This window comes from Theropithecus gelada, chromosome 1 (genome assembly GCF_003255815.1).
Source record: "Theropithecus gelada isolate Dixy chromosome 1, Tgel_1.0, whole genome shotgun sequence".
Classification (NCBI taxonomy): Eukaryota; Metazoa; Chordata; class Mammalia; order Primates; family Cercopithecidae; genus Theropithecus; species Theropithecus gelada.
Window position 1 is genome coordinate 27,427,615 of NC_037668.1, and position 18,778 is coordinate 27,446,392.

The window sequence follows — 18,778 nt, forward strand, 5'->3', positions numbered from 1 at the left end:
TTTTTTTTTTTTTTTTTTTTTTTTTTTTGAGACGGAGTCTCGCTGTGCTCCCAGGCTGGAGTGCAGTGGCGTGATCTCGGCTCACTGCAAGCTCCGCCTCCCGGGTTCACGCCATTCTCCCGCCTCAGCCTCCCGAGTAGCTGAGACTACAGGCGCCCGCCACCTCGCCCGGCTAGTTTTTTGTATTTTTAGTAGAGACGGGGTTTCACCATGTTAGCCAGGATAGTCTCGATCTCCTGACCTCGTGATCCACCCGCCTCGGCCTCCCAAAGTGCTGGGATTACAGGCTTGAGCCACCGCGCCCGGCCTCCTTTAAATTCTTAATGTTGGATTTTATCTCACTGACTTCAGGTTTCTAAAACACATGGGGATACTTGAGACCTATTGTTGCTTCTTTAGGTCAAATCAATAGTTTCGTAAAAATCTTTGATGTCCGACTTAACAGAATCTGGCAGGATTTTCTTACCTGTTTTTTCATGTAATCTGTTATATTGTTGGGTTGAAATAAATGAAGAAAATTTAGACTCACATAGGTATGTAGTTGGAAAAGGGAGAACTTTGCTGACTTTGAAAGACTTTTAGGATGCCCAGAGTTCCTTGGACTGCTTAAAACCCCAGTGCACATTTGCACAACTGCTGCTGTAATTTATTTAACCATCTGTTGATAGGCAGCTAGGGTATTTCCAGTTATTTATTGATATGTGTGCATAAAATGTATTTCCATATATCTATGTGTCTGTATGTGTATGATAGAATCTGGACTAGAACTAGAGGTTACGATTATCTGAAATTGTGATAGATTTTGCCAAACTGCCTTCCAAAAAGACTGTATCTGTTTACATTCCCACTAGCAGGAGAGAGGAGTATCCATTTTCTCATGTTTCCTAACATTGGATATTGTGTTTTTAAAATATTTGCCTATCTTGTGGATCAAAAATATTATTGTTAGCCTGTCACATTGGCCTGTGTGCTCTTCCTCAAACACTCTAAGCCTGCTAGCACTTCATGGTCTTCACTTTTATTCCCACTGCCGGCAATGCCCTTCCCTCAGAGATTCTTTCTGTCAGGTGTTAAGCTCAAATACCATGTACCCCCGAACTTAAAAGTTAAAAAAAAATGATTAAAAAACATTAATTTTTTTTGGTCAAAAAAAAAAAAAAAAAGCTCAAATGCCACCCCAGTGAGGCTTTCTTGGACTACCTTTTCTAAATGTCCATCCCAGCTCCTGCCATTGCATTCCCAATCCTCTTTCTTTCTTTACTTTTCTACATAGCACCTCTGACCTTCAAGTATGCTATGTAACTTATTTATTTTATTTTCTTTCTTTCCCTGCAGGTATTTTTATCTCTTTTGTTTTCCAGTGCTTAGAACAGTGCCTGGCACATAGTAGTTACTCAATAAATACCTGTAGTATGAATGAATGAATATCTCCCTCACCCAATTAGTAGGAATTATATATGTTCATAAACTATTTCTCAAAAAAACTGTGTGTTCTTCATGAAAAAATGCTCATCATCACTGGCCATCAGAGAAATGCAAATCAAAACCACAATGAGATACCATCTCACACCAGTTAGAATGGCGATCATTAAAAAGTCAGGAAACAACAGGTGCTGGAGAGGATGTGGAGAAATAGGAACACTTTTACACTGTTGGTAGGATTGTAAACTAGTTCAACCATTATGGAAAACAGTGTGGTGATTCCTCAAGGATCTAGAACTAGATGTACCATATGACCCAGCCATCCCATTACTGGGGATATACCCAAAGGATTATAAATTATGCTGCTATAAAGACACATGCACATGTATGTTTATTGCAGCACTATTCACAATAGCAAAGACTTGGAATCAACCCAAATGTCCATCAGTGACAGATTGGATTAAGAAAAATGTGGCATATATACACCATGGAATACTATGCAGCCATAAAAAAGGATGAGTTTGTGTCCTTTGTAGGGACATGGATGCAGCTGGAAACCATCATTCTTAGCAAACTATCACAAGAACAGAAAACCAAACACCGCATGTTCTCACTCATAGGTGGGAACTGAACAATGAGATCACTTGGACTCAGGAAGGGGAACATCACATACTGGGGCCTATCATGGGGAGGGGGGAGGGGGGAGGGATTGCATTGGGAGTTATACCTGATGTAAATGACGAGTTGATGGGTGCAGCACACCAACATGGCACAAGTATACATATGTAACAAACCTGCACGTTATGCACATGTACCCTACAACTTAAAGTATAATAATAATAAATAAATTAAAAAAAAAAAAAAAGAACACTAACAAAAAAAAACAAAAACCAACTGTGTGTTCTTTTAGTTCCTCATTTCTTATCTGAGGCCATATGTGGTACTTGTTTATTTAGTCAGACATACAGCAAATATTTATAGAGCACTTAACGTTTGCCAGGTACTGAGCAAGGAATCAAGGATGCAAATATGAATAAAAGTACAGTCTAGTAAGAGAATCAGATATGTAAACAATTGTGCGAGAAAGAATTATATGGATGTCATATGAATATATAGGCATGAATAAAACGAAAAACTTTTTGTTTATACACTTCTGAGACCAGATATGTGGATTTTTTACACTGAGCAATTCTCCAATTCTCTGGACACCAACTGGATGTCCTACAATTTAACTAAATTGTTTTTTAAATTTTAATATTTTTTTTTTTTTTTTGAGACGGAGTTTCGCTCTATTGCCCAGGCTGGAGTGCAATGGCCAGATCTCAGCTCACTACAAGCTCTGCCTCCCGGGTTCACGCCATTCTCCTGCCTCAGCCTCCCAAGTAGCTGGGACTACAGGCGCCCGCCACCTTGCCCGGCTAGTTTTTTTTTTTTTGTACTTTCTAGTAGAGACAGGGTTTCACCATATTAACCAGGATGGTCTCGATCTCCTGACCTCGTGATCCGCCCGTCTCGGTCTCCCAAAGTGCTGGGATTACAGGCTTGAGCCACCGCGCCCGGCCTTTAAATTTTAATTTTAAAATATTTTTTATGGAGACAAGGTCTTGCTCTGTTGCCTGGGCTGGAGTGCAGTGGTGTGATCGTAGCTCACTGCAGCCTCCGTCTTCCAGGCTTAAGCAATCCCCCCAACCTCAGCCTCCTAAGTAGCTGGGACTACAGATGCACCTCACCACACCTGACAAAGTTGCTCAGGCTGGTCTCGAACTCCTAAGTTCAAATGATTCTCCTTCCTTGGCTTCCAAAGTGCTGATATTACAGGTGTGAGCCATTATGTCTGGCGAATTTAACTCAATTCTGACACTAACTACCTGGAGTTAGCACAGGCTCCTCCAGTTTAAGGGCTTAGTCCCTAAAGACTGCCCCCGACTTCAGTCCCCAGTTGCAAGTCCCAGGTTGTGACCTATAACTTCTGACCAAATGGCTGTAAGTTGAGGGTTCCCACAATCCCCTCTTGAGGTTTGATAATTTTCTAGAATAGCTCACAGAACTCAGGAAAACTCTCTTATTTACTATTACTGGTTTATTATAAAGGATATATGGGGCAAGCTAAATGGGAGAGACTCATAGGGTAAGGCATAGGGGAGGAGTGCAGCGCTTTCATGACATCTCCAGGTGCACCACCCTCCTAGTACCTCCTTGTGTTTGCTAACCTGGAAGCTCTCCAAATCCCATTGTTTAGGGGTTTTTATGGAGCTTCATTAGGTAGGCGTGATTGATTAAACCATTGGCCATTCATACTCGGAGGTTGAGGGATGGAGCTGAAAATCCAAACCCACTAATTATGTGGTTGGTTTCTCTGGCAGTCAGCCTCCATCATCCAAGAGTCACCTCATTAGCATAAACTCAGGTCCAGCTGGAAGGGGCTTATTATGGATAACAAAAGATACTCTTCTTACCCCCATCACTCAGGAAATTCCAAGGGTTTTAGAAGCTCTGTGACAGGAACCAGAATAAAAACCAAATGTATTATTTCTTATTATATCACAAATTCACAGGCATATTCTTGAGGGAATATAGAAGTAACCAGTAACGCTGCTAGTGGCAATCATGGGAGGCTTTATGCCATAGTACTCAATGAAGAAATAAAGAGTATTAGATTATGCTACAGGAAGTGACAGTGGGGTTGTGGGGACATCTCATTGTAGAAGCCCTCATGAATCAATAGAATTTTAGGAAAGGAAGGACTGGACCAAAAAAATTTTTTTGAGTGCCCGTGCCCACCAGACAAAAAAATTTTTTAAATGAATTAATGATCTGCACAGCTGCTGAAGTAAAGGGGGCAGGTGGGGATGGATCTCATTTCTATGGTAGATTGATTGATGATGAAAGGAAGAGATGATGGTCCCTATTTTATCAAGAAGTGGTTTGTGTTCAAAAAGGAATTAGACAGTAGAAAAGGGGGATAAAAAATTGGAGAAAGTTTAAATATTTGAAAATCTCGAGGATCAATCAGTTAAGATCTGTATCTTTCTCTGTGTGAGACTTTAGGAACAGCCAGCCAAGAAGTAATGGGAATATTAGGAACTATTGAAGTTAAAAAAACATGTTAAAAGGCTTAAGTTGAAGAAAGACATCAAGGAAAAAAGCTGGAAGAAATGAGGAAATATAGAAAAGTATCTTAACAAGTCAGAATATCTTTAGACACCAACAAGGAAATAGGGAGGAAAATGGCTGTGAAATTCATAAAAACCAAGAACTATTTCTTATAGACAAAATTTGGCATGAACAGTGAAATATTAAAGCCCAGAGAGCAACAGTGATTTGAAAGACTGAAACTTGTCCCTGAATCCAATGTTGGGAATTGAGATGTTTCATTATTTGTGTTATTCAAAAGCATTTCTTGATTGGCCTCTTTGTTTTCAGTCTTTTTACTGCAAGACCGTGATCTTCTCTGGTCTGGGAGTCTGCCAGAGGAGCAGGAACTTCTCACTTGAACCTTGTTACTACCTGGAAGATATCTATTGAACAAGTGTCACATCTATAGTCTGGTGTATCTAGAAACCTTAAGCATGCGTTATTATGTTTTAACTGGAAACTGCATAGGCTTAAAAAGAAAACAGATTGTGAGCTGTATCTGAACTTTTCTTAAGTATCACAAAATTAAGTTTGTCAGACAAATAGACATTTGAATCAGATTCCTGAAGTGTTTTAAATTTAGGAACCTAAACTCTTTTAGAACAGATCACATTACCAAGTAAAGTGATTAATGTGGTTTCAGATGTTCAATGTAGAATTGAATGTTTGTGCCTTATTGGTATGGGCCAAATGAAAAAAATGTAAAACACACAAGTTTGCCAAATATTGGTATGCCTTAAACATTTCCTGAAGGCATTTGGTGATGAAATATAAATATATCTTTACATATAAAGTAAGAGAGTTTTGTCAAAGGTAATGTGCAGCAAAGCTGACTAGTTTGAAGAGGTTTGGGTTACTGAATAGGCATCACACAGAAAAAGAAAATAAACTAAATGGACTTATGAGGGTTAATTCTTCTGACCTTATTGATATTTTGTGGATGGTAGAGAAGCCATCTAGCTGTTTCTGGCATAGGATTCCAGGAGCTGGCCTACTCTGGGTGGTCTATAAAAATAGTAACTCTAGGCAGCAGGGAATGGCTAAGCAGGACAAATGTGAATTGGTTAAAAAGAAAACCCACTTCTTATTACTCATTGGGGTTAATTCTATGATTTTTCATCATATTTTATTGTTGAAAAACCTAAAATGTAACCCAGCTTTTTTTTTTTTTTTTTTTTTTTTAATTATCACTACAGACTCTGCCTTTTTTTCTATATTTTTAAGTTTTTTTTTTTTTTTTTTTTTTTTTTTTTCCTACCTTAAGGTTAAGGAACCTTATAACCTTTTGTTTTGGCAATATGGTGGGCTAAAGATACAGAGAAACTCACTGCAGTTTAGCACACTAGAAAATGATGGATTAAAAAATAAATCAAAACTTTTATTTACTGGCTCAACTGGAGACAAAGTAAGGGCTTCTCAGAGGCCAGAAATAATAAAAGATAAGATGAATCTATAATGGTAAGCTAGCATTGGAAGTGGTGCTTGTTCTGGATATAGTTCCTGATCCTTGTGGCCTAGTGTCTGGGGATGGGAAAGAAAGCTCTGGACCCAAGTGAGGTGGGAAGTTACAACTGAGGCCCCCCTTTTCCTCTACCCAAATAAAGCCAGAACTTCCAAAGAATGACACTCTTGGTTGCCAAAAGAGGGGAACAAAAGTTGCCATACCCCACAGGGAGACTGTTATTAAGTACCTATATTGGTTTTGGCTTTAGTTAGTATGGAAACAAATGAAAAGTCTTTCCTGATCATTGTTTAAGCCCCTAACTAATCAGGTTAGAGCCTAAATTTATACTAGTAGTGTGATCCCCCCAAAATCAAGCCAAAAATGCAGTTTAGTTGGGCTTATGTTGGTGGTACCTGTAGGCACCTGAAGGAAGCGAATGCAGAGTCTTCTCAGAAGAGACACTTTAAAAAAGAAAGTGTCCATCCTAGAAACATTTCCACAGATAGAGAGCCAGTTAAACATGACCACACGTCTGCTTCTTCCCCTCAAAAGTCATTCAACACACCAGGAAACCATGCCACCATGAGTAAGAGTTAGAAAAAATAAACTACAGAATCACACTCTGAAAGACTATAGATATTTGAATTATCAGATAGAGAATATAGAATATATTAAATAAAAGAGGGAATTAAAGTTTGGTAAAGGAACAAAAGACTACCAGAATTGGCCAGAACATTTTGAAAAAAAAAATCTGGAAATAATTTAAGTTAAAATTATAAAAACAATGACGAGGTTAAGACAGCAAAATAGGTATACTTGAAGAAAGAAATAGTGAATGGGATGATGGATCTGAAGAAATTATATAGAATGTAACACAGGGAGACAGAGAGGTAGAAAGTGTGAGAGATATTGGACGAGAGGTTATGCCACCATACGTAAGTAATAAAGTAACATTCCCAGTCATGAGACATATTGACATCTGCAGCTCCTGATGGGATGCACTGAGAAGGGCACAGTATCACTTCTATGATATTCTTGTCCCTAAAAATGTATAACCTGAATTGTCTTTAATTTTATTTTTTATTTTTATTTTTAGAGACAGGATCTTGCTCTGTTTCCCAGGCTGGAGTGCAGCAGCATGATCATAGCTCACTGCAGTCTTGAACTCCTAGGCTCAAGCCTCCTGAGTAGTTAGTACTCTGGGTACACGCCACCACACCTGGCTCATTTTAAAACATTTTTTTGAAGAGATGACATCTTGCTATGTTGCCCAGGCTGGTCTCAAATTTCTGGGCTCAAGTGATGCTCCTGCCTCAGCCTCCCTAAGTGTTGGGATTACAGATGTGAGCCAGCGTGCCCAGCTCTTCTCTGGAATCTTAAAAATATTGCTAACTGAGCCCTACCCAAGACCTATGGAGTCTGATAGGATAGGTCAAAGGCATTTGTTTGTAAACAAAACATTTTTCCCAGGTGATTCTGAAGTATGTCTAGGGTTGAAAACTGTTGTGTATAGTTTTGTATTTCTTTCTTCCTATACATTGTTGTGTATAGTTTTGATTGCTTTTTTCCTATACATTAGCCACTATGGAAATTGTAAAAGCACTTATTCATTAGATTGTAGGATAATGTATATAAGGGAAGTTTTTATTAAAATGTCTCTAGACAGACACCTCTGTATAGATAGGTTTGTCTTATATACTTGAGGAAATTTGTGGACCTCTGTTTTGGACAGAGTAGGAGCCACAGCATAATCTGTGAGGGGAACTTCTTCCTGGCACATAGGATTGCAGATTATAGATTCCTTTGTTATGTTTTCCCCTTTCTATTTTAAAGGTCACGATAGTCATCCTCCTTTACTGCAAATCATAAATGAACATACTAAGGAGGTTTTAAATATGTTTTAGTTAGGTCTTAAAAAATTAACAAATGTTTGGAATTGACAGTGCTTTTACCCTGTTTTTGTACTGGGTTAGCGCTGTGCCCTCACTAGGTCTGGAATCTTTATAGTTTGAGACATCAGACTTGGATGAGGAAGGGTAAATCATGCTACTAGAGGGCTAGTTACTCTGTGGTTTTCTTATGAGACTGCGCTTTACGGAAAAGGTAACCATGGAGCATATGGCATTGAGTTTGAGTCATCTGGAACTGGTTAGAAGTAAAATGTTTCTATTCCATCTTTCTCTCAGTTTGTCAGCTTTTCATTATTTTATAGGAAGAATTCTAGCTTCTTATCCTGAGATGAGCTTGTCCCCAAATCTGGTTCCAATTTTTGTTGTTGTTGAGCACATTTCGCCATATGATATCACTATTGGCTATAGGTTAAAAGTTACTGTGTAACTTAAACATCAGAATTCAAACCACCGAGTATACACGGTTTTGTTCAGCCAGATTTTTAAATGAAAGCTAATTTGAGTTTTTGGCTAAAAATACTTTCCACATTTATCAAAGTGACACATGAACTGAAGAAATACAATGTATCTAAGGACCAGGTGCTATTGAATCTGGAATTGCAGGAGGGTAACAGAGCCAAAGGCAGTCCTTTCCCCAAATAGTCTAACATATTCATGTTTGTCAAAAATGTGTCTGCACAAAGTAATTGGTTCTGTTTTCTCTGTAGATTTCATCCTTTGTTGAAAAAGATGTCTTAGAGCCTATCAAGTGCGGAGCTGGGTTTTGAGGGCATGGAAAATTCTGCTGATGCTTTTCTCTAGTTTTGGCTTTCATGTGAGTTGTACATAGGGAGGCTTATAAGGAGCATCCCAGTGGCTTTATCATGTATCACTTGGCTACTTTTTCCCCACGCTTCCTTGTTATAGTGAAGGGAAAGGCAGTTGAAACCAGAAACTTAAATCCCTTGCCAACTTAAGAGAGAAAAGGAGATAAAGTGGTAACTTCTGCTTTCTACCTAGTGAGAAGAGGTCAGTGAGAAACTAGGCCGGGTTAGAAAACTACTCTCAGAGTTTAAGTTGAGTACTTCGATATGTTCTTCAGACCATACATTTTAGTTAACATAAAACAAGGACCAGTGGATAGTTTGTTGAAATAGCCTTCTCAACCACCATTTTCAGTACTTAATATAGCCAGGTGGAATCATGCTGTGTAAGCACTGCAGAACATAAATAATAAAGGAAATAAACACCTTAATTTTGTAATAAGTGAAGGTCTAGGCTAATATTAAGGTAGTATAGGATACCTTTGAAACTTTTGAATGTACAGAAGTACATATGTAATTATTATATATTGCTTAGATTTCTAGGCAGTTTGCCATTCATGTCTCTTTTTGTGTCCAGATTGAGCTGTTTTGTCACTTCAGTAAGCATTTGAAACATACATTTTAAGTGTCATTCTACAAATGGTTCTTAATTGATTTATGACTAATGTCAGTATGAACTGTAGGTGTGTGCCGTGCCTTTGGACTTTTTGGTGTCTGTGTGTTCTGAACATAAATTGGCATTAGTATGTTATGCACACAGTCAGTTTATTACAATCCATGGCCTCTGAGGAGCCAGAATTAGGGAATGTACAGATGATCTATATACCTTATATTGTTTTCTGTCTCAGCCCTTTCCCGGAATTCTCAATAAAGCAGATTTCTCGATTACTTGCTTTTATTTTTCCCTTCTCCCCTTTTTTTTTTGGTAAATTAGACAATAAGAGACAAATGGAAATAAGGCAGCTGGAAGAAAAGAGGATGAAAACAGGTGAAGATTCTTAGTTTTGGAATAAGCTAGGTTGGCTGTATGTTGATACCATGTGTGCTTGAGTAGTAAAGGTAGCTAGTTTTCTCTGCGTGTTGTATTAAGCCATTATTTGTCAAACACTAATTACTTTTTATGCACTAAATACTAATCCAAGTATTCTAGTTGATATGTGGATTAATTCATTTGTTTCTCTTGATGTCATGAGTTAGGTATTACTATCCCCACTTTACAGATGAGGAAACCGAAGACACAGCTAATATGTGGCAGAGATCAGAATCACAATCTGCCTGTGGAGCCTTGGCTTAATCACTGACAGAGCAACAGCCACTCAGGCAGAGAAAAAGAAGTTGGCATTTACAGTTAGAGGAGTTAGGACTCTAGTAACTCTGCCCATTCCCTTAAAGCTTAGGATTGGCTGTGATAGGGGAAAGTAGTTTATGAGTTGACTGGATTGATGTAAGTATAACAGAAAAGAGAGATTGTATTCAAATTTGCAGCCATATTTTTTGACATTTAGAATAATCAGAGGATACCTTTCTGTAGTGAGAAATATACAAATAGTTGTTCACACACACACCTTTTATATTAAACACTGACTCGGTGATGTCAGCAATCTAATTCCTGTAGAGTATCAGTTATCTAATACTGTGGAACAAACCATCCCAGAACCTAAAAGCTTAAGACAACAACAGTTATTATTTTGGTTAAAAAATCTGCAAATTGGGCAGCATTCAGGACAGACAGTTCTTTGCCTCCATGGAGTGTTAACTGGGGTGGCTTAGGTTGGAGGACCCACTTTCAGATTGGCTCATTCACATGGCCAGTAAGTTGGTGACGGCTTTCAGCTGGGACCTGAGCCTGGGATGTGGGCCAGGGTTCTTGGTTTTTCTTCATTTGGACCTCTCCACAGCTGCTTGGGTTTCCTCACTGTTTAGTGGCTTGGTTCCAAGAATAAGCATCATCTATTAGAATAGTGCTTGCTTTGTAATTGCTTACTGAATGAATGAAAGAATCTCAGGTTGTTTTCTTGCTCATGTTGGCCCATTTGGCAAATAGCCACTGTAAAGTGCAGATTTCTTCCCAGAGCACGGTAATCCCTGGCTCTGAGAACTGCTATTTAGAGGGTTCTTTTATCTTGACTTGAAGGTCTATTTCTTCATTTAACCACATTTATGTTTCTAATAAATTACCCCCAGTTACTACTAGGCTGCAAAAATCATCTCTGAACCATTCAATAAACAGAGATAAGAAAACCTTTTTAAAATTTGGAAGCTACCTTGAAAACTCCCCATTTTTTCTCCTTTTAGCCTCAGTTGCATTGATAATTAACAATGTTCCGTTCCTGGATCTGGAAATGGTGTAATAGTGACTTCACCACCTGCCATTCTTGAGTTGTGGGTTAGTTTCCCTAAAATGTAGATCTTGACAAGAGGCAGATGGTGCATAAAATTTCTTTGTTTATTTTTTGAAAAAGGAATACCTCCTATGAACGAGGAGCTGGAACACCCCTTAGCTTAGATTCTAGCGAGAAGAGAGACAATAAACATAAGTAAAATGAGAAAATTATAAATTTTTTGAACAAAGGGTTAAAGTATAGTAGGGTAAATGGTTTTACATGTGGAAGGGTGGTTGTTGGGACTGTAGTTTTATTTACTTATTTTTAATTTTTTTGAGACAAGGTCTTGCCCTGTTCCCCAGGCTGAAGTGCAGCAATGCAATCACGGCTCTCTCAGCCTTGACCTCCTGAGCTCAAGCGATTGTCCCACCTCAGCCTCCTGAGGAGCTGGGACCACAAGCACACTCCTCCACACTCAGCTAATTATATTATTATTATTGTTATTATTATTATTGTAGAGATGAGGTTTCACCGTGTTGCCCAGGCTGGTCTCAAACTCCTGGGCTGAAGCAGTCTGCCCACCTTGGCCTCACAAAGTGCTGGGATTACAGGTGTGAGTCACTGTTCCCTCCCAGGACTGTAGTTTTAAATGGTGATCACTGTAAGGCAGGTGTTTGAGCCGAGGCTTAAAGGAGAGGAAAGGGTTAGCCATATGGATATCTGGGGAAGAAGAGCATTCCTGTGAGAGGAAACAGCCATTGCAGGGATCCTGGGGTGGAAGTGTGTCTTGCATGTTCAAGGAAAAGCAAGGTGGTCAGTGTGGCTTTGCTAAAACGAGAGTAGTAGGAGATGATGTCAGAGAGGTAAGATACAGGGAGGGGTCAATTGAGGTAAGACTTCTGTCATTTTAAAGATTTGGGCTTTTACCATGATAGAAATGGGAAGCCATCAGAAGGTTTTGAGCAGAGGTGACATAATAATCTGACCTAGATTTTAAAAGATCACTTTAGTTACTATGTTGCCACTAGCCTGAACCTGGTAGGCAGGAAGACAAGTGTCCTGCTCTGTGTCATCTTTGGGCTTTATAAACCATGTTCCCGTCTATTGCCTCATTTGAATCTCCGGAAAACCTTGTGAAATATTTGTTATTTTTCATGTTTTACATGTGAGGTATTGGAGGCTTAGCGAAGTTGACCAAGTATCCCAGATATACTCAAGTGAGGAGTCTCAGAGTAACATCTTGAACCCAGATCTCCTGTCTCCAAATTTTGTGCTCATTCCACTATTTCACAGTAAAACCTGAAGATCTCCATGCTCTTTTCATCTTAAAGTAATTTCAGCTTTTCGTGTGTGGCTCTTTGAGTCACAGAGCAGCAGCAGCATGCAATTTCTTTTGAGGATAAGAAGCAGTATGATTCTTACCTGCTGAGATGGATTGAATTCGAAATTGACCTACTTGTACCATAAGGAAGCAGGTTTGCAAGGAGTAGAATAGACTTGGAGATATGCCATTTTTTTGTTCAGCTACTTGGTATGAAGACTGAGTATGTGAAATCACATTGTAAGGATTAAGTGGCTTCATAAATAATCTAAAACAGTTGTTGGCTTTTAGAATTTAATAAATGAAAAAGTAAGGTAACAATTCTTATAATACTTTTTCCAGACTTTCGGAGAAATTGAAATCATTTGTGCTTTATTAATCCATGCTTTTCAGGACCAGTGGCCCACAATATGAGCAAGGTTTATTGGTGTAATGATTATTTTGTGGCTTAAAACTACTGTGACTCTGTGGACTAGCATGTTTCTGATCATAGAGACATAGAGACTTCTTCTATTTTCTTAATATTTATAGCTTGTTTTAAACGTACTGAATAGAACCTGATTTAAGCTAATTATACAAAGTTTGGTTAGATTGCTTTATTAATATTATGAGCTAGAAACAGTCACCAAATGCACAATCATTATACTAATCCTTACTATGACTGAGTCATTTCTTCGAGTTCTTGGAAATTTTATTTTTCTAAAATTAACAAAAGAGGGACATTTGAATGATGCAAAAACACTCGTGTCAAGAATCTAAAAGTTCATATAAACAATAATTTTCTCATACTCTTTTGTACATTTGACCATTACAAGAACTGTCAAATTCTTCTCTTAGTATTTGTGGTATCACAGTCATACTAAAACAATCTTGAATTCTGGCAGCAAAATGAAGTTCTTACCTGTCTTTCAGATATTAATAAAAATAAGGGAAATACAAACCTGTAGTTATTCAGATGGTTAAAATTAGTTTCTGTGGGTCATTTCATACAGTTTAAGTATTTACATTTTGTTTTTTTAGCTGAATTGGACAATCAGCTTGTCTGTAATTTAGCTTAAGAGAAATTCCATTTTAAGACCAAAAAAACTACAGGAAATGGAGGCCAAAAAATAATAACCAAAAACAAACAAGTGAAAAACTTTAAAAGATTCTTAGCAGAATTTATTAATATATTACCTCTTCAAAATATATTGTAGCCAATGGAGAGATAGTAAAATTGAAATCCACAGACTATTTGGATCCTAAATTTTGCTTCATCATGACTCCCTTGTTGGAAATACTTTATTGACTCTGTATAATGTAAATAAGATAATTTTCGTGAAGCTCATTGAATGCATCTGAGCTCCTTGGCTCAAAAAAGGCTAAAAGTTAGCTGAAATAGCTATGTTTAAGGGTATATTGTCTTTACAATGTGATAATCATTACCAAGTGGGCAGTGGGAAAAATAGCGACCACTTATGAGCCAAACCAATCAACATTAAAACTGATTTCCAGTAAGTACAGTTGCTAAGTGATTATAGGACAGCCTGGATACAGATGGGATAGACTACACTGATAGTTAAGCTCAAAGCATTTGCCTGTTAACAGCCTTGAATTGTGAATTTGAATGCCAGTTTTCATAGTGTTAGTAAAATCATTAAAAGAACAATGATTAGTAGAAGAGTTGTTTACAAACTTTAAAGTATCAATAGTTCTGAATTAATTAATTCAATTGATAAATTATCCATAAGTCATACAAATAGCCACTTTGTTTGTACCCTTTCATGCCCCTCCAAACTCCCCCAGTCCCTCTTTCTAAACTATCCACTTCTGTTGAATTCATTGTAAAAATGTGTACCTTTTGGGGAACTGAGATGGGAAAGATGTTGTGAAAAGCAGGGTTAGTTTACAATAATGGTTCTCAAACATTGGTAAAGTCACCTAGACTAATACAACCACTGTGGAAAACAGTGTGGAGATTCCTTAAAGAACTAAAAGTAGAACTATCATTTGATCCAGCAGTTCCACTATGGGGTATCTACCCAGAAGAAAAGAAGTCATTATACAAAAAAGATATTTGCTTATGCATGTTTATAGCAGCAAAATTTGCAATGCAAAAATGTGGAACCAACCCAAATGCCCATCAGTCAACGAGTGGATAAAGAAACTGTGGTATATGTATATGATGGAATACCTCTCAGTCATAAAAAGGAATGAATTAATAGCATTCACAGCAACCTGGATGGGATTGGAGACTATTCTAAGTTAACTAACTCAGGAATGGAAAACCGAACATTGTTATGTTCTCTCTCATAAGTGGGAGCTAAACTTGGGATATAGGTACACCAAAATCTCACAGATCACAACTAAACAACTTATTCATCTAACCAAATGCCACCTGTTCCCCAAAAACCTGTGGAAATAAAAAATTTTAAAAAACAAGATAATTATTAATCCACTTTTTGGTAAAACAGTGAAGTGACATGGTTATAGTAGTGGTGGTTTAAATCAAGGAATAAATGTTGCAAAGTGAAAGGAGCACCTCCCACCACACAGTTCAAAAACAGTCACAAATATGGCAGGCTTGCTGAGAGCTTTCATTCATCATTTATTGTCATGCACTTGTATGATTATTGTATACTGTACACATTTTTATTTTACAATGATTTGTGGTCATTTTCCAATGTGTTTATTGCAGTTCAGGGTGGTAGATGGCTGGAGCCTATCCTGGCAGCTCGACACACAAGTAAGGAATTAACCCCAGACAGTGTGCCATCCCTTTGAAGGGTGCACTCACACATGGTCCCCACACTCATTCAGACTGGGGCCATTTAGACGTGCCAGTTAACATGCACATCTTTGAGATGTGGGAGGAAACTGGAGTACCCACAGGAAAAATCATGCAGACTTGGGGAGAGTATGCAAACTCCACACAGACAGTGACCTTGGCTGGGAATTGACTTTTTTCTTGTCATCAGTGTTATCACAAAATGACATTGCATGAACCAGCATTATTTGAAGACTTGCTGTATTCTGATTTTTTTTTAACCTTTCATCTTTGAGTCATTCGCACCAAATATAGTTCTTAGAACGTAATAGGTATTTACTACATACATGAATAAATGAATGGATGTATCATTCATTCCTGGGAAATGTGGTCAGTGCAGTGATGGAATTCCAATCCTGAATCCAAATCCTGACTTTATTAGTTATTTAGAGCATAACTTTGGGCAAACTGTTTAAACTCTTTGAGCCTCAACTTCCTTTGAGCCTGCATTCCTTAGTACATGGTAGGTACTTAAAAGTGGTAGCTACTGTTAAAATATACTGTATTTGCATCTTAGAAGAACATTTAACATTCTTGTGATATCTTTATGGTCAAGATGGGAAATTTTGATCTGGGTGATATTTCAGTTAATTCATAAGTAGATAAACCTACATTTTTACAGATTTTACAGAAGGAGCTTTTTATTTTAATAACAACTCAGTACAGGATATTGATAGCATGCTGATACTTTCTTGGAAGAATTTCTTTGGAAGAATTTCTTTTGCTAACGAGGAGCCTAAAAGTTCTTGATTGATTAGTAGGCAAATATTTTTAAAGGAATTGATATAAATTATTCAGCTGGATCCTAAAACTCAGTTACATCAATTCAGAGTTGAGGTGGGATAGGAAGAAGCGAAAGTAATGGTTCAAAATCGGTTTGTGTGAAAGGACTTAGGGTTTTAATTACACTGGGCTCAATATAAATAGAGTGTAATATAACTGCCAGAAAAGCCTATGCGATGTTAGACTGCATCAGTAGAACAACAGTGTCTAGAGCAAGTGAAGGAATCTTCCTTTTCCATTCCGTAGTGGTCATGCTACCTAAGAAGTACTGTGGCCAATTCTGGACATCACCTCTGAGAAGCATATTGATAGGAGAGTGACCAAATATGCTAAAGGAACTTCAGACTATGCTATAAAGAGGGGCAGGTGAAATAATCAAGAAACTATAACCTTGAAAAAGAAAGCCTGGGGTAAGGGGGATGTTAGATGTCTTTGGACATTAGAAGAAGGCTTACTTAGACTGTTCTGGATAGTCACAGAATCCAGAACTAGTATCAAAAGGTAGAAGTTTGTTGGTTTTTTTGGGTTTTAAAAAGGAAGCACATTTCTAGTTAAAACAAGGGGAAACTCTTAATAATTAGGGTGGTAGAGTTACTGGAGGGATCAGGGAGTAAGTGTTCCACCAAACAGGAACATTAGTATGTGGATATTTCACTAATACAATAGCAGGGTCAGTAGGGGTTGAATTGAGATTCTCTAACTTAGGGGAAAGTTCTTAACTTTGATTTTATTCATAGCTTACTTTCATAAGTAGAATTTTTGGCACCATGCTTGAAAGAAAAAGTAAACACTTTTTTTCAAAGTTAGTTTCCAAAAGAAGAAATAAAATTTCTTAGTTATCATCAACTCTTCGTTTGACTTCCCTCCCAAATTGCTATTGTTTTCTGCTTCTCTCATGTTTTCTTAAATACTCATCAGGGTGAGTTTTCTTAAGTTTAGTTAGACGTTCCACTAGGCCTCTTACCTCATTTGTGGCAAGGTTTGGTAAACATTTAGTTTGAAAGATACAACTGTAATGAAATATAGCCTCAGTTGTAGCAAAACTAAATTTTGCACAATGGCTTTAATTGGTGGTATACCTTTGAAGAGTTTGCAGTATGCCCAGGTGCTACAGCATACCATATGAGAATCACTGGGTAGCAGTGATTTCTGGGGGTGAAGAATTGAGGAGAATGGAAAATATATTAAGGGATCAGAAAAAGATTCTAGAGAGACGTGTCTGTTCCCTGTTTTCCCCCAACACTGATTTCCCCAAATTTGGAGGCAAACTACTACATCTCAAAGAACGGCTTTTCCTTTAGAACCACAGGCTCCTTAACTATACCCTTTTTCATTAGCCTTACTTTCCTCTTGCATTTTATCCCTCCAAATACAATCTTTTGTGCTTCTCTAGGGAGATTCCCTTTGTGTTGAATTTTAAGATTATGAGTAGTGTAAATTATGTGGGTTGCATCATAAAACAAAGTGTGAACACACACAAAATCTTACTGATGAGTCAAGTTCCTAAGCACTATTAATAAGTTGAAAGTGTTAATTAAGGCTGGGAGCAGTGTCTTATGTCTGTAATCCCAGCACTTTGGGAGGCCAAGGCGGGAGGATAGCTTGAGCTCAGGAGTTTGAGACTAGCCTGGGCAACATAGCGAGATCTCATTTCTACTAAAATTAAACAACAAAAAGAATTAGCCAGGTGTGGTGCCACATGCCTATAGTCTCAGCTACTCAGAGGGGCTGAGGTGGGAGGATTGCTTGAGTCCGGGAGGTCAAGGCTTCAGTGAGCTGTGATTGCGCCATTGTACTCCAGCCTGGGTGACAGAGTGAGACCCTGTGGAAAAAAAAAAAGTGTTAAGTAAGTAGGGAGTATTTGCTTGTATGTATATATTTTGTTGTTTTCCCCAAATCCTTATGCCTCTGAAGAGGATATACATTGATGAATGAATATATTAGGGAGGGTAGGGAGAAAGAATAGAAGTTTTTACATATAAATACAAATAGAAGTATTTTAAAAATAATTTTTTCTTAGCTTAATTGATACCCTGCCTTCTGGAATTGTGAAAGGCTAATAATGAATTTGACTATTGAGAAAGAGAATAATTCCTACTTCATTTGAAGTATTCCCTCATTGAAAACACCAGTTTGCACCATCCAGAAGACCTTTTTACTTCAGTTATTATCTGAGTTTAAAATTTGTTTTTAGGTGTGTTATATTTATTTCTACTTCATATATGCATGTAATTATAGAGTTTTTAAAGCATATAGAACACTATTGTTTAAACAGTTTATAAATAAGATACTTTTATACTTATAAAAATTGTTTTTGATATGTGCAGGTTACCATGCTACAGATTTGAACACATCAGTACACTATTTGTACTTGCTTCTATGCCTAGCATTTTTGTTACATGCATGGATCTACAAAGAAATGGTAGTTTGTTTCAGAGCTGCATGTAGCAGGCATATGTGTGATGTATTTTTATTTCAGCTATTATTTCCTGTTTTTAAATTTTCAGCATGCTAGAACAGGATTCCAGGAGAATGAACCCTAGTGTGAGCCCTGCAAATCAGAGGAGGCACCTTCTAGGATTTTCTGCTAAAGAGGCACAGGACACATCAGATGGTGTCATCCAGAAAAACAGCTACAGGTTAGATGGCATGCATCTATCTTTTGGCCTAAGTGATTTAATGAAGCTGAAACAAGAGAATTATCTGTAGTATAACATTGCATCTAAATTGTTCATGTATCATTTTGAGTAGCAGAACACATAAATTACTGAAACCATTAATAAATTTTACTTTTAATATTCTAAAACTAAATTTACTTTGAAACCTTTTG

The 18,778-nt window shown here is 37.7% G+C and overlaps 1 protein-coding gene across 1 annotated transcript in view; it reads left to right on the forward strand.

The window, feature by feature from the left end:
* ATF6 (activating transcription factor 6) overlaps positions 1-18,778 on the forward strand; it is a 210,081-nt gene that overhangs the window by 64,698 nt on the left and 126,605 nt on the right. The window contains exon 10 of the mRNA XM_025388269.1: positions 18,456-18,587. Within this exon, the coding sequence (XP_025244054.1) occupies positions 18,456-18,587 (132 nt within the window). The remainder of the gene's footprint in view (positions 1-18,455; positions 18,588-18,778) is intronic.